Below are 15,732 nucleotides of genomic sequence, written 5' to 3'. Positions count from 1 at the left end.
ACTCCTCCTGACTGGGCAAAGTTTAGAAAGAATGTACCTGACAAACAGGTAGAACTTAAGTGTAACACCCCGAAAATATAAATCTTTATATAAGAATTTAAGGATTTCATAAACAAGAAATAATCATGTAGAAACTTTAACCTAGTTAAAGTTTACAAGTCTTGAAAATAACCTACACTTGGTTAAAACTCTAGTATTTAAAAAGAAATGGTAGTTAAGGGACTAATCTTGCCAAGAATCAAAAGTTTAATTTTAATTGTAACAAAACTAAACCAAACACACCAAATTGGTGTGTCTGGTCGACAGAAGCAAGAAAAGGGGCGACCCCCATTGTTCCAAAACCCTAAAGTCACAATTTCTTGCAATTGGAGGTTCAAATCCTAACCAAAACGAAATCCGAGTTTAGAAATGTGTTCCTCATCGCAAGAGGATTAAGAGGTATGTAAAATTTTATGAGAATTCACTACTTGAAATCCTCATGAATCTAAGCAAATCTGAAATTTTGTTGATGCATGACAGTAATTAGTTAGACTAAAGATGATATAGTGTCTAGGATTAAAACCTAGACAACTATATATGAAATCATGCCCTAATTCAGGAAAATTCCATGAATCCATGGATGTTAAGTTATGGGTTTTATATGTTGATGATGAACATTAGGATTTTGAGTGTAATCCTAGTATAAATTTCATTATAGGAAGTAACTCCTGTGATATTGATACTAAATGTATGCAAAAATTTCTATTATAGTGAAATTTGATGTCGAATTATAAAGTCATGAACTTGTTTATGAAGATGGGAAAATCTGACCCGCTAGGTGTTTGTTGAAATGCCTAAGTGAGGACTTAAATGTTAAAATTTGGATAAAAACGCAGATTTGATAATGGTCCATAATGATGTGATTATGGTCATGAAAAGAGTTCTAAACATGTTGTGAAAACTGAATTTTCTAGGCAAAGAGTCCGGTTCATCTAGCGGACAAGCCGAGGGGAAATCACGAGGAAAAGGCGCGCTCTAAAGGTACGAAATTTATTGTTTCGTTACATTATACCTAATTGTTAGTTTATGTAATAAATTCTGAAACATGACAATCAAGATTACCAAAATGCCATGAAAATGATTAGTGACCTAAATAAGCGAAATGGGTCAAAACGAGTGACAAACATGGATACTTACATGCCCTGAATGGTGCTTAATTCAGCACCCAAACGGGTCAAAACAAGTCTTGTATTAAACATGAAGCTAGACACTATCACTTAATGCTTGGATATAACCTTTGTGTAAGTCGAAACCTTGACATGCCATGATAGTTGTAAAGTTTAAATTCCTTATATAGGAGTTGTGATCTTGATTGATAATTGTGAATAGTTGTGTAGATGACAAATACGAAAGTTTGGATTTATTCATATATAGATCGATGTGGGAGTGTTTCCCCTTTTGGGATAGCAAAAGTGATAACGGGTGATGGTCCTAAATTTGGGTAACTAGCCTTGGGTGGGTAATAAACCTGTTCAAGGTCACTTTGCTGCAAAATGGAACTTGAATGCTCAAGGTCAAAAAGCAAGAAAACAAGTGCAGGGCCCACCGTAAATTACGGTGACACCGTAATTTACGGTGGCTATTAAAATGTTACGGTGGGGATCTACTGATTTACGGTAGGTACCCCAAATGCCCAGAACCCACCGTAATTTACGGTGACACCGTAAATTACGGTGGAGCCCAGTTTTGCTGAAATTTTACTTCTTGATTTGAATGAGTTATCGATCCTAATCCAAATACGTGAATTCCCATCGTTAATAACACTAATGCCTGTTTAAAAACATTAGTTTTTCAGGTACTCAAGTGAAGGATGATGATCAAGCAATCGATTCGGACCGAACATCTAACGTTACGCTTCCGCACTTGAACCTCGTTTTGTTATTATGTAAACTCTAGTAGTTTATTTTGGAATATTGTTAGTAGGTTGAACATGTAAATGTTTTATTAAATGGGTTTCGAATCTTGAAGGTTTTTGTAAAGACTACTTTTAGTGTATTATGTAAAGCTTATTTGCTATTAAAAATGGGTATTATAAACTGGGTCTTACATTAAGAGAATGAGAGAAGAACTGGTTGCTGCTGAATATGGAAACAAAAGACAAATTGCTAGATGGAAAGAAGATGTGGTCAGGACAACCTACAAAAGGTTGGAGGAATTAAGAAAGAAAGATCCAAAAATTCATCAAAAGCCTGACTATCCTGAAGCAGAGGTTTCAAAAAGACCATCAAAGCTGCAAATCAGGAGAGCCACTGCTCCAACTGGTACTGCCATCTATAAAAGAAGGATACACAAACAGTTGGGAGCTGAAACCATCCAAGAATTGATAAAAGGGGATGACCTTGTAAAAAAAGGCATAAAGAAAATGATCATAGAAACTCTTGGCTTGGGTCAATCTACAAATGATGGTCAGCAAGTGTTGAATAGGCCAGCCTCACCAAATACCTCTGCAAATAAACATCTCCCAAGAAACCCACCAGGCTCAAAATACAAAAGTGGGAAACTGACAAACAGACCTGCGTATTGACCTTGCTCAGGTCTAGTGGAGAAGTGGAGAAAATATCAAGGGAACAAGCTCTTGGCCTGAGTCTTGAAGATTTGCAGGATCTCCTTGATCTTCCACTTAGCAGGGATGATGAAGACACAGATGCCCTTAACTTTGAACTACAGTTTAAAGGTCAAATAAGGGAACTGTTGATGAGGCAATAAATGTCCACAATAATGAAGAGTTTTGGCATTATCTGTTCCAGGGGGAGATTGTTGGGATTGAACCCTATCAGAGGAACAGATAATTAAAGCCAAAACTGGATCAGAGTAGTGGAACCTGAATAAGCAGATGTTTACATACAAATCTCTCCCCTTGAAAGTGAATTCAACATCTGCTGACCTCCTATCTGCTGATCTTGCTAAATGCTGACCTACAACTGCTGCTCAAGTAAAGACCCGATGAAAGACTAAAGCCCTGCTGATTCAATCTACTGCCTTGAGTCAAGCTCTGCTGATCCGGACAAGTGCTGCTGGGTTCACAGCAGTAGAAGGTTGCAACAGCTGATCAATAGTCTGTCTTGTAATGTAATGTAATAGCAGTAGTTAACATAGCAGTGTTTGTATAGATCAGAGGTTAGAGTTTGTTAGGAGGTTAGATGTCACTTTCATGGTGACGTCAGCTAAGATGCTCAGTAGTTTGCAAGTGCCTATAAATAGATCAGTACTTTGTACTGTTCTATTAGCTCTTTTGCACAATCGTCTTCTTTGCACGAACAAACAACTGAGCTCTGGCTGAGGGGGAGTTTGCATTCATTCATCAATCATTGTAATCGTTATTGAAATAAATTCAATCTTCCGATTCATTGTGTAAAGATGTTTGATCAAAGTATTACTCTCGTTTGATTGTATGCAAAGTTTGTTTTCATCTTAATTCCGCTGCACACTCATCCATTTCCACTTTAATTACAAACACAAAATACAATCAAAATCAAACTCAGATCCAACATATACGTTATCACATATCATATAATCCTTTGCATTATCAAAAATAAATGTATACATGCTAAAGTTGAAACTGATAAACATAACAAAGCAAGAAAATTTGACAAATTTAAGCATATGCAAAGTCTTAATGAGTAAATGGGTGCATAATATTTATATACTATTATTTTGCAACACATGTGTGTATTTATAAGTTGTATATGTTGCTTTAGTGGTTTTATACGCTAATTTATTTATTTATATACTATTATTTAGCGACAAGTGTGTGCATTTATAAGTTGTACAAGTTGCAAACAGAGCCGGCCCAAGGATAAGCCAAATGAGGCTTGGGCATTGGACCACCAAAACTATAGGGCCTCCATAATTTGATGAAACCATAGTCCATTTATAAAAGATTTAGGGTGTGGGTTATCAACAGATTGATGGTTGGTAGTGTAGTTGTTTTGTGTATGTATGGATGTTGGTGAGACCCGGGTTCGAATCCCTGGTTCACCGTTTTTTTTCTTGTTTTTAAATTTTAACACAATCTTTCAAATAATTACACTTGGGCCCTTCAAGGTTAACTTTCAATTACATACATTTTTTTGGGAAAAAGGCCACAAGATTTTACTTCGCCTTAGGCCACCAAAATGGTTGAGCCGGCCCTGGTTGCAAAGTGTGTGCATTTATAAGTTGTCCATGTTGCTTAAATACGGCGCAACATGCGTGTGTTGTTAAACCTTTTTACGTCGTCTATTTTTTCTCGTTTGACAGGTTCGTCGTAACGCTCGGGTCCTATATCGATTTAGTTATTTTTTATATGTTTTACGTTTTGGTTTAATTTCTTCGTATTAACACGCTGCAACTTTAATGTTAGTGGTCGCTGGTAGTAGTGTGACATTGGTGTTCGCCTCCGCTGCAACACGGGGTTGCGTAATATTTGTTAATACAAAATACTTCCATTTTTTTTCATTATTCCCCTCATTATTCTATAAAATCCCATTTTGTCCCACTCTCAAGCCGCTTTCACCCTTTTCTTATTGTAGGCCCACCGTCCATTTTTTTTCTTTTTTTACATTTCTGCACTTTTTTTATATTAATGGTTTTTTTTTTCTTTTGTTGGAAATTAATATGGTTGTAATGTAACGTGATAGAGATGGATCAATTTCACACACCAAACTCTTTATGGCCTATCCAACTTTGTGCATGTCAATAAATATTAATTTTTATGACACACACATATATACATATGGGTAGGAAAGGGTTTACGCTCGATAGAACTTTTATTCAAAAACGAATGAGTCAACTATTGTTGAGTTTTTTGTTCTTTAACTTGATGATTGAACCGAAACCATCCGAACAACATTGATACGAGTATTTTATTTCATGGTGTTCTTGATGTTCATACCAATGTTGTGATGAACCAAACCGTTTCCGGCCAAATAACATCGTTAGCTGTATTGTTATTCTAGAACCGGTACGTAATGGTTGTCGACCGATGTAAAATATGTTTTCTTTTTTATTTATTTATTTATTATTATTATTATTTTTTTTTTGTGAATGACATATTTTTCATTAACAACAAAACAACCTATTGAAAGTTCTGTCCCTGGTGAAAATTTTATCCATCGATTATCAAACAGATAAAGGCGAGATTCCTTGCTTTTCATCTTAGGGTGATTGATTGGCCCGAATGAGAAAGTTTTGTTTTTAGTAAACTAAGTATTTCTTTTATCAAACGAGTAAAAATATTATGTACTTTTAGAATTTGATTACATATATGATTAAAAGAAAAGTAAATTGTACAAAATAAATAGTTTCTTTCATTATTAGATTACGTGGTATGATCATATTTCTTTCACCTTCACCTCATCACCTTTTTTTTCCTCTTTCTCTTCCTCCATTAAGAAGAAATGGTCTCCCATCCATCCCCGTCTATCTCTTCCAATAATATTAAGAGAGAGAGAGAAGCATTTCGGGGAGGATGAGGATGGAGGCCTGAGCTCACCGATCTTTCGGGGGGGGGGGGGGGTTGCCGACGTGGACGATAGCCACGTAGGCTCCCCGATCAGCTCACCAAGCCCATACCCTACAGTCATAGGAAATGGGGTGTGGGAAATGCTTCTCCCAACATCCACATCACTACCTTTACCTCCATATCATCATTATCTTTCCCTCCATCCTTAGGGCGGTACACCACTCCCCCTTCCCCGCCAACCAATCATCATCAAGCATTTACACAAAAAGTCATCGAAGAGAATCGGGAATTTCCATCGAAATCCCTGAATTATGATTGGGTGGAGAGGGGTGGGGTGTTCCCCTTGATATGATTGGATGGGGTTGGGTGGGGTGTTCCCTTGAGGAAAGCTGTCACATAGGCTTTCCTCATGTGTTTCCCTTCCCACACCCCATGGTCTTAAGTTATACTTTTTTCATCCCTTTTTTATAGAATTAAAAATAAAATATTGTATTTAGTTAAATTATATATGATATTAATAAAGAGTAAAAAGGCCAAAATTTTGTTAACCGATAGCAAATTGGATGAAAATGACAATAAAACACAAACTAAAATAACTCAAATGTAAAAAAATATCATTTTGGATGCAACAAACAAATATAACCAAACCTTAGTAATGATTTGGCTTTTTACTGTTGACACATGTTTTATTAGTTGTAAATATGTTTTTTTTTCTTTTCAATTTTTTATTTAGTGACAAAAATAACCGGTTACAACAAAATGATAGGTAAGTAGGCAATAAATTACACCCAATCCCTCTTTATTAATGTATAAAAATAGATTTGTTATTTATTGAAGTTATTTTTATTTAAAATTTCGTCATCCGAGTCACCGAGTGGTCCGGATCAAGCTTATGCTTTCTTTTACTATTTAAGGTTTTAATGAAAAACTTCATTGCTGACAAATAATATAACACACACTTTATGATCATCTTAAAAATCAAAATCCATAGTTTTTTTTTTTTTAAAACAGTAAATTGTATTTTATTTTTTATTTTTACAAACAATAAACTTTATTGAAAAAAACCTGCTAGAGGCAAAGAAACAAACAAGGGGCAAATACAAAAAAATAAAATTACATCAATCCATTCAAGATAACTTTTTTTTAAAGAAGATCTATTCTTAATTCAAAGGAAGTTATGATATTCTACGTCTACTATGATTCTGGATGTAACGACCCGCTTGTTAGAGAAGGCAAAGTTATTAGGATGTTTGTACAAATATTCTCTGAAACATGTTCCCCATCGTTATGAATTATGATACGTTTTTATATACATGTATGCATTAGGTTGAACGTAGTGGGGCGGTATAGCCCACCATAGCGCCGCTATGGCGCCGGGCACACCACCCCCCTGGGCGCTATGTTTCAAAAATTGGGGGAGGGCGCCAGATTTTTCGCGGCGTTATTTTTTGTTTGGTTAATCATTTGGCCAATCAAAAAATAGAAGAGTTTTTTATATTACTTAATAAAACTTAAAATTATTAAATAGGTAATGATGGGTAGGGGCTTTATGACTACGGCCTCAAATTGCATGACGCCCCATAAAGCCCCTTGCTGACGTGGCACGACACGTGTCGCATAACGCCCCACAAAGGGCTTTATGACTACACATGGCCTTAAAGTGGGGTTTTTATCCCTTGTTTCTAGTGCAGAAAAAGGTTCATTGTTGGCAATTAATTTTTTTCTACTTTTACTTTCACTTGAAAGTTGAAATGTTTCCTCCATACCTGTACAAATATTCTCTGAAACATTTACCCCAAACTTCTATCACTTTTTGCAAAAAATTCCTTAGATATAATATTGCATATTATTTTGTCACAGTGTGTTTGCTTCTTTTCTAAGAAGATATTGGGGATCAATTTGGTGTCATAAAGCTAAATCATATTCTTCACCTTTTATATAGAAATAAAAAATATAAATTAACTAATAATAGTCAAGACATAATAACATTATTGCCTCCATTGATCTTGACTTATTTAAAACCCTATGGTTAAACCCTTTGGACATTCTTTCACTACCGTATCGGTATTTGGTAGATTACATCATAAAGAGACTTGTAGCCAAACCTCCTTAGACCATGAATAGTGGAGAGCATGAATAATGTCCCTATCTATGGACATTGTATGATATGTGTTATTCTAGTCAGTAATGGGATATTATGGGGCGTTTTTCTAAAATGGGTGTAGTGGGGATATAAGCATTGTGGGACGTTATGTTAAAAGGGGTGTAAAAGAATTTAGGGTTAATGGATTTTAACACCCCCAACTATTACCATTTGGCCGCTGGCACTCTCAACTTTGACTTTGGCTCACACCACTCCCAACTTAACACTTGGGTTGCTGTGTCACCCCATCGTTAAATAAACACTAACTGGGTTAGTTCTTTTTGCTGATGTGGCACTGTATTTAAAATACCATACCCACACACAGATTCAGCAACCCATTTATCTACAGATTTAAATCACCAAAATCCAACACTCTTAAATGCACACAATCCGGATTCCAACAACCCCAAACCCCCTCTGCTCTCTCGATTCTGTAACATTCTTACTTCAGGCCTATGTTGTTGCTGATACATATAATGTGTTAGCCGTCTTGCACACGTTCCTGGTTCATACACAGGTTTTGCCGGAGATCTTAGTGCCAGATTTTGATGTTGAAACTGTGGTTGCATCGGAGGCCTTTGTTGAGGCATGTTTTCCAATAGCTGTTGTTGCTAATGTAGCTGTAACAATCTCTGTTGCTGCAAAAGATTCATTTGTGCCTGTGGAGACTGCCTGGATACGTTAAGGAATTGCTGCTGCTGTTGCTGCTGCAGAAATAATGACGGGTCGGAGTGTTGGGGCTCCAGTTTTACCGGTGATAAGTTACTCATCGACTGAGTATGTTGCAGTTCCATTTTCACTGGCCCGAGATTTCGTAAAGCTTGCAATTGTTGAGTCGTTTGTACTTGCTGATAGTTTGTTGTCATCTGTGGCTCCAACTTAACTTGCCCGACACCACCTTGAATGTTTTGATATTGCGGCTGCTGATAGTTTGTTGTCATCTGTGGCTCCAACTTAACTTGCCCGACACCACCTTGAATGTTTTGATATTGCGGCTGCTGATAGTTTGTTGTCATCTGTGGCTCGAACTGTGGATGAAGACGTAGAAGAGGAGCTCATTTTGATTCAAGATTAGGGCTTGTTCTTCAGGGAAATCGGCCGGATCGTATGTTGATGATGGATTTGCTCCAAGGTGCGTCTGATTTTGTTATGATTTAGGATTAGGGTTTTTCAAATGAGTTCTTGTTAGGGATTGGGGGTTTTAAAGAAGATGAATGAGTATAATTGATCCGTAGGACATGCCACATCAGATAAAATTGACACATAGGCTAATTTTACTAACCTGGTTAGTGATTATTTAACGAGGGGGTGCCATGACAAACAATGTGTTAAATTGGGAGTGGTCTGAGCCAAAGTCAAAGTTGAGAGTGTCATCGGCCAAATAACAATAGTTGGGGGTGTTTAAATCCATTAACCCAAGAATTTTAGTAAAAAAAAAAAAAACCATCAAAAATTTATATTGGCCAACCAAAAAGGGATACAGGTAATTGGCCAAAGAATTGGAACCTCAGCGTGGAAAAAAGGACGCCTCTTACATTTTTTGTGAAAAACACCCAGGGGACGGTTAAAATGGCGTTGTAGCAGGGGCGGACCTACCTTAGCCCGTGGGTGGGCGGCCGGACCCCTTGAAAAAAAAAAATTAGTGTTATTTTTCGCGAAAAATCCCGACCGCACCCCTTGGAAATTCTGACCGCACCCCTTAGAAAAAAATGTTAGGAATTTATATAAAAAAAATTGTGAACACGGATTTAAACCCAACTCAATTATGTAAACAAGTTAGCCCACTAATCACTTTAAATAAAACTTGTATTCCTATAACCCAATATCAAGCCCAATTGAATAAGTTTATGGTAAAACCCAACCCAAATAACAAAATCAATTAACAAAACATAACCCAATTACCCAAATAAACCCAATCGGCCAATTGACCTTTCATCTTCCCGCCCTCCCCTCTCTGCTGCAGCGACCAAGAAACAGAAGAAGGATCAACGTGCAGACAGGCTTCGATCGATCAGCCACAAATCTCGCCGAGTCGCCGTAGACAGAGTGCAACTAGCCGACCAGGTACCACTCCTTGATTTTATTCTTCAAGAGTTTTGATAAGGTTTTTGATAGGGTTGTTGAATGTTGATAGGTTGCTGTTGTAAAGTTACGGCAAATGGCAATTATAGGAAATTAGGAAAATAGATTTATAGGGTTCATTTTATTATTAAATATTATAAAGAAGTTACTGGATTGTTGATTAAATATTAGAAAAAGGTTGCTGTTTATTTATATGTTCAACTTGATTTCATTATTAAATGTTAAATTTAATATTTAATAATAAAATGTTTATTTTGGATCATCTTCCGATTGTTGATTAAATAAAATCTTTAAGAAAGTACCTCGAGATAATGTTTTGGATAGATTTTAAAGAATGAAAACCCGTATGGCGACTTTTTAAATATGTTTGTAACAATGTTTAACGTGTTTTTGATGATTATATAAATTTAAGTTTGATGTTCTTTTTTTACATGACCCGACCCGAACCGGTATTTTTATGTATATATCTAGACGCCTAAAATTTAAAAAAAAAAATTCGCACCCACATAAAAAAATTCATGGGTCTGCCACTGCGTTGTAAGGAGTTTTTTTTAAGAAAAAAACGCTTAAAAACCCCTCACTACAGATGATCTTAGCCATTTGGAAGTTGAACAAAAGATGATTAGTCACTTCCTAAACCTGTCCGCACACCGAACACGATTTATTTTATTATTCAGAAAGATTGTATTTTTAGTGAAATCGCCAAAATGTCAAGGTTTTGGTCAAACCATCGAAAATAGCCTGGTCAACCGTCTCGTGGAGACGTCTGAAGTAGCTTAGACGTCTTGACGGCTGTCCAACCACATCGTGCCACGTGTCCGACAAACATGCCATTTTACCTGAACGGCTTAGACGTCTTGGCTAAGACGTTTGAGACGGCTTAAGACGTTTGAAAGTGGCTAGCTGCTAATCAATACGGCTCGAGACGTTTCCCCTCGGCTTGAGCCGTGTCTGGGCGTCTTGAGCCATTTTTGTCTCTTTAGTCGGCTTGAGCCATTCTTTTCCCTATTTTTTTTGTGTATTTTTTGTTTTTTTTCATTTATTTTTTTGAGACGCCTTGTACCATTTCAAGACGTTTTATATGAATTTCAAGACGCCTTGTTTTTGAATTTATATAGATCACTTAATTTTAAAAACGAACTTTAAGAGAAAATTTGTTTTTGCTGATTATCTCACAATATGAAGGTCAAGTTTGTTGTTTATACTGGGGGGAAGTGGGATTTGATTAACGGAAACATTGAGTATGTTACCGGTGTCGATTCAAGGAGACGTGGTTTAGAAATTGAAACAGATCATTCATATAATAGTTTTTTAAACTATGTTTCTAAGATGTGTGATACTCCAAACATTACACGGTTGTCATACCGGATGTCTACGTTTACTGATCCCATCGATATTATTAATGATCGAGATGTTAGATTTTTTTTTGATCAGGCGATGCAGAATCCTTTTGAATTATATAAATTATATGTTATTCAAGAGTCTGATGTTGGTTCATCTGGTTTGTCTTGTTTAAACAATTTAAAAGCTCCAGATCTAAATATTCCATTAAAAGAAAGTTTTGATATTTTAAACGATGAGTGTCCAAATTTAGAAAAAAATTATGAAAAATCTTTAACGTCTCACAACCAATCAGGTTCTTCATCTATAGTGTTCGATGCCGGTCATATATTCAATAACAAAGAAGAGATGAAGCTCGAGTTGGGAAAGAAATCTTTGTTAGAGCATTTCGAGTTTAAAGTTGATAGATCATCTAAGACGCGGTATGAAGTTTCATGCCTAGGTGATGGTTGTGAATGGCGATTTAAGGCTCATGCTATTCCTTGTGGCAATTTATGGTTTGTTAAACATATGAACGATAGTCACACCTGTTCGAAGACGCAAACACACCCACATTTTCGTCAGGCTAACCCAAAGGTTTTGGGTCACTTTTTGAAGGAACAACTAAAAGACAGTGGTAGGATATATCGAGCGAAAGAGATTGTCAAAGATTTTAGACAAAGGTTCGAGGTTGAGATAACAAACCTTCAAGCTTGGCGTGGTAAAAGCTATGCACTTGAACTACTACAAGGAACTACACGAGACTCTTTTGCGGAACTACCAATATATTGTTACAATTTAAAACTTGCAAATCCTGGAAGCGTTACACACATCTTGGTTGATGAGCAGAGTCGTTTTGAAATGGTTTTTGTTGCTTTAGGGGCGGCGGTAAATTATACATTATATACTATAGATTCTTTTATTTTTTTAAAGTAACATGGGTTTTTGTCTCATTTCATTTTCATTAATTTTCAGATTCGTAGCTTTATGTTAAATCTAAGACCTGTTGTTATCATTGACGCGGCACACCTAAAGGGTGAATTTAAAGGGACGTTGTTTTTAGCAGTGGGCATGGATGGAAATAATCAGATTTTACCGCTTGCTTATGGCATTGGAAAATCAGAGGATGGTGAATCTTGGACATGGTTTCTCTCAAAGCTTAGAGATTGTGTTGGTGAAATAGCAGATATGGCGATCATTTCGGATAGGGCGAATTCGATACATGTGGGTGTTAGGAATGTGTTTCCACGTGTGTACCACGGCCTGTGTTGTCGTCATTTAATGATGAATTTACGTTTGCCGTCGTCTAAAAAAAAAGAGTACGAGGCACTATGGTGGAAGACGTGTAAATCTTATCGGATGTCTGACTTTACCGAGTCATTTAATGCCTTGTGTCTTGCTGTTCCTCGAATACGCCAGGTTTTAACAAATATTGGGTTTGGTAGATGGGCAAGAGCTCATTGTCCCGGCAATCGATACCACTATATGACATCTAATAGTGCGGAGTCTATAAACTCTTTGTCTAGATTCTCGCGTAAGATGCCGATAACGCAACTTATCGAATTTTTCCGCGAGTCTGTACAAAAATGGTTTTATGACCGTCGATTGCAGGGCATGCAGGAGAGCCATTCACTTACTCAGTGGGCACAGAAGAAAATTTTAAAGAAAATTGAAGGGTCTAGAACCTGGACTGTTGCAGGCATCCGGGTAAACAGCTTTGTTGTTGATGATGGTGGGAAAAGGGGTGTAGTTGATCTTTCGAATCGTTCGTGTAGCTGTCGTGTCTAGCAAGTTTCGGGTTTACCTTGTGGGCATGTGATTGCTGTTTCAAGATTTTTGGGTGAACCTGACTGTAGTCATTATGCTTTCTCGTGTTACTCAAACGAAGTATACAAAAAAACGTATGAAGAATCGATTAATCCTCTGCCTCATAGGTCTGAATGGGTAATACCAGAAGGCCTTGGCAGTGTTTTACCGCCGAATATTACAAAACGTCAATCAGGTCGTCCAAAAGAAAACAACAGAATCTTGTCTCGTGGGGAAGAACCTGTTCCGGTATATTGTTCGCGTTGCCGAACATACGGACATGTTCGTGACGTTTGTTTAGATCCAATGAAATCACAGATTCGTTCACGAAAATCATCAGCAAAAGGAAAAGAGAAAGAGACAGAAACCCAGAGTTCAACGGATGACATTTTTCCATCTTATAATTTAGCAGAATTTTAGTAATATATATATATATTTTTTTATGTTTTTATTTTATGAAAATCATGTAACAAATTCTACTTTTAATTAATACAAGAATTAAATTTTACAATCCGTACGTCAAGCCATCAAAAATTACTTGGTGTGTAGCGCCCGGCGTATAGTTCATCAGCCATGTACCGTCTATATCTGACACAAGCATCCTGCATGTTTACTTCGTTCCATGTTAATGAACGGTTGTTAACTAGATTTTCCAATAGCATACATATGATAGCCCCTGAGTTTCGACCAATATGAGCTTCGTTGTCTGGCCACACAACATCCCCCCAATACTCCAAGTCCTGTACACTATCTTTCCTTGATTGTTGCCAGTATGATATACGTCCCAGAAACCATACAAATGGAGTTTGAAATTCTAAAAGAATTTGATGTATTTTCCTGTGTATGCAAAATCCTTCTCCGCAGTTACTTACGTTACAGTTAACGGGAAAATAAGCATACATTTTAAACGAACGCATATTTATTTTTAGAAGTAACCAGTGGTTTTCGTTGTGCGGTACGGGCATGTAAATCTGGAAAAATTTAAAACAAAAATAAGTATTGGAGAAGGTATTATTTTAATGGAATTTTTTTTTAAAAAAGTGTAAATTCCGAATAATCATATTTGACAATGTACCGTATCAACCTCCCAAATGGGAGGAAAAAATTCTTTTGTACCGTCTCCATATCCGTAGGCCTCTCTATTTTGTTCTACTATCATGTTAAAAAAAGTAGGCGGGAGAACTGTCCACCGATCATCATTTGACGACATCGCCCGTTGATACATAAGCTTGTTGCACCAGGCATTGATATGCTAAGAAAAATATGGTAAATGTTTGACAAAAAAATACTATAATAAACGTATCATGTTAATGAAAGTTATTTCGAAGTTACCGTTTCCTGAATAAATCCGTTTCCACAAAATCCAAGTAAACCGCCCCACCATTCTTTTCCTAGAGGTGTTTTACCCATGTAGGTTGAGTAGCAAGTTGGATTATCGCCGTCATAATAAAACTCTAGAATATTTGGCGACCAATGTTCAAACCCATCGTTTTGGTTTATCCAAATGGTGCGTTGCACAGAATGTGGAATGTTTGAGTAAGACATTTGGTGTGGCATTATTGAGATAGTGAGGGCACACATATATATATATACACATTTTCACAGTAAAAAAAAATAAATAATATAAAATATAAGTTTAATACAAATAGTTATGTTTATAATTTAAGTTAATAATCATTGAATAAATTGGAGGTCGTCCTGTTCTAGCTCCCTGACTAATTCTATAGGAATAAGCGAGTCGTAGAAAAGTGTCAACATATGGCGCCTCATCCTTGTAGCCGTTATGCTTGTTTTTTCACCATCATTTAGGGGTTTTTTGTTAATCAACCGGTCTAGAAATATACAAACCCAAACCCCACAGTCCCCTAATGGTCCTGACTGTTGTGGCACATCATTTGCATATTCTGTTTTAAACGGAAATTTGAACGGTAAAGGTTTGTTGTCATAGTAACCATGCAAACGAAGCCAATGGTCAAAAACAAAATTGATGTGGCAAACCACTTCGGTTCTTCCTTTATCCAAATCTCGCACACCCATCAAGCTAAAAAAAAATAAAAAACAAACATTAATTTTAAAAGTCATAACTGTTGAGATTAAAAGTATAAAATAAACACTCTTTAAAATTAAATTTTTACCTGTCATAAATAGTGAGGGTCTCGTTAACGAGGTTGAAAACTCCTAAAAACCAATGAATTGATGGTATATATAACGGTACATAAACCTCGTCAACGCTAGATATCGGAGGAAAAGGGTCTACTTTCCCGTTGAAATAACAGGCGAATTCCTGATCCAGAGTTTGCAAATGCATCTGAACATATGGGGGTAAAATGGACCAACGAGCGGTTGGATCTCTTGAATTATACATGTGTAGCATCCATGCAAAAATATGCTGTTACAAGTTTGGACAATTTTAGCGAAAGTTTATACCAAACTATAGTAAATTAAGTATTAACAAGTGTACCTCATCGCTTAACCAGCCATTCCCCTCAGTGCCTAGCAAAGACCCCCAGAAATCAGGACCAACATAGCCGCCTGCTGTCAGTGTTAGTTGTCTAACTCCGCTACTTGGTGCCCATTTTTTTATCTTTTCAATTAATTGATCTTCATTATTTGAAATATTATTTTGCTTCCGCCGGAGATTTTTGTAAACTACAAATGGTGAAAGCGTAGCCTTGGCGGGCTTCACAAGCCTTTCGGACCGCCTCAGTTTAATCATCTCCACCTCCTCATCCTACAATTACATTATTTAATAACTAAATTAACAAAACATACATGGATTATAAAAATTATATACTCTTGCAATACTTACGGCTTCTTCGGTAACATTTTCTGGATTTGCAGACACATGATACACGTCATTATTGGCATTCAAAAAGGAATCAGCTTCCGTCTAAAAATT

At 36.6% G+C, this 15,732-nt stretch overlaps 1 protein-coding gene and 1 long non-coding RNA gene across 2 annotated transcripts; both read left to right on the top strand.

Moving 5' to 3' along the window:
- Window positions 1-412: 412 nt before the first annotated feature.
- On the top strand, window positions 413-1,880 carry LOC110935257. The gene is made up of 3 exons (XR_002588991.1): window positions 413-438; window positions 954-1,020; window positions 1,827-1,880. It is a non-coding gene; the product is annotated as an uncharacterized LOC110935257 (long non-coding RNA).
- Window positions 1,881-10,886: 9,006 nt separating this feature from the next.
- Window positions 10,887-13,253, top strand: LOC110934159. The gene is made up of 3 exons (XM_022177347.1): window positions 10,887-11,915; window positions 12,003-12,734; window positions 12,816-13,253. Exons 1-3 carry the CDS (start codon window positions 10,887-10,889, stop codon window positions 13,251-13,253), a joined length of 2,199 nt encoding a protein of 732 aa, XP_022033039.1.
- The last annotated feature ends 2,479 nt before the right edge of the window (window positions 13,254-15,732 follow it).

The sequence above is a fragment of the Helianthus annuus genome, chromosome 4 (genome assembly GCF_002127325.2).
Source record: "Helianthus annuus cultivar XRQ/B chromosome 4, HanXRQr2.0-SUNRISE, whole genome shotgun sequence".
In the NCBI taxonomy this organism is placed as follows: domain Eukaryota; kingdom Viridiplantae; phylum Streptophyta; class Magnoliopsida; order Asterales; family Asteraceae; genus Helianthus; species Helianthus annuus.
The sequence above is the reverse complement of the archived record's forward strand: the minus strand, read 5'-3'. Positions and strand labels throughout refer to the sequence as shown.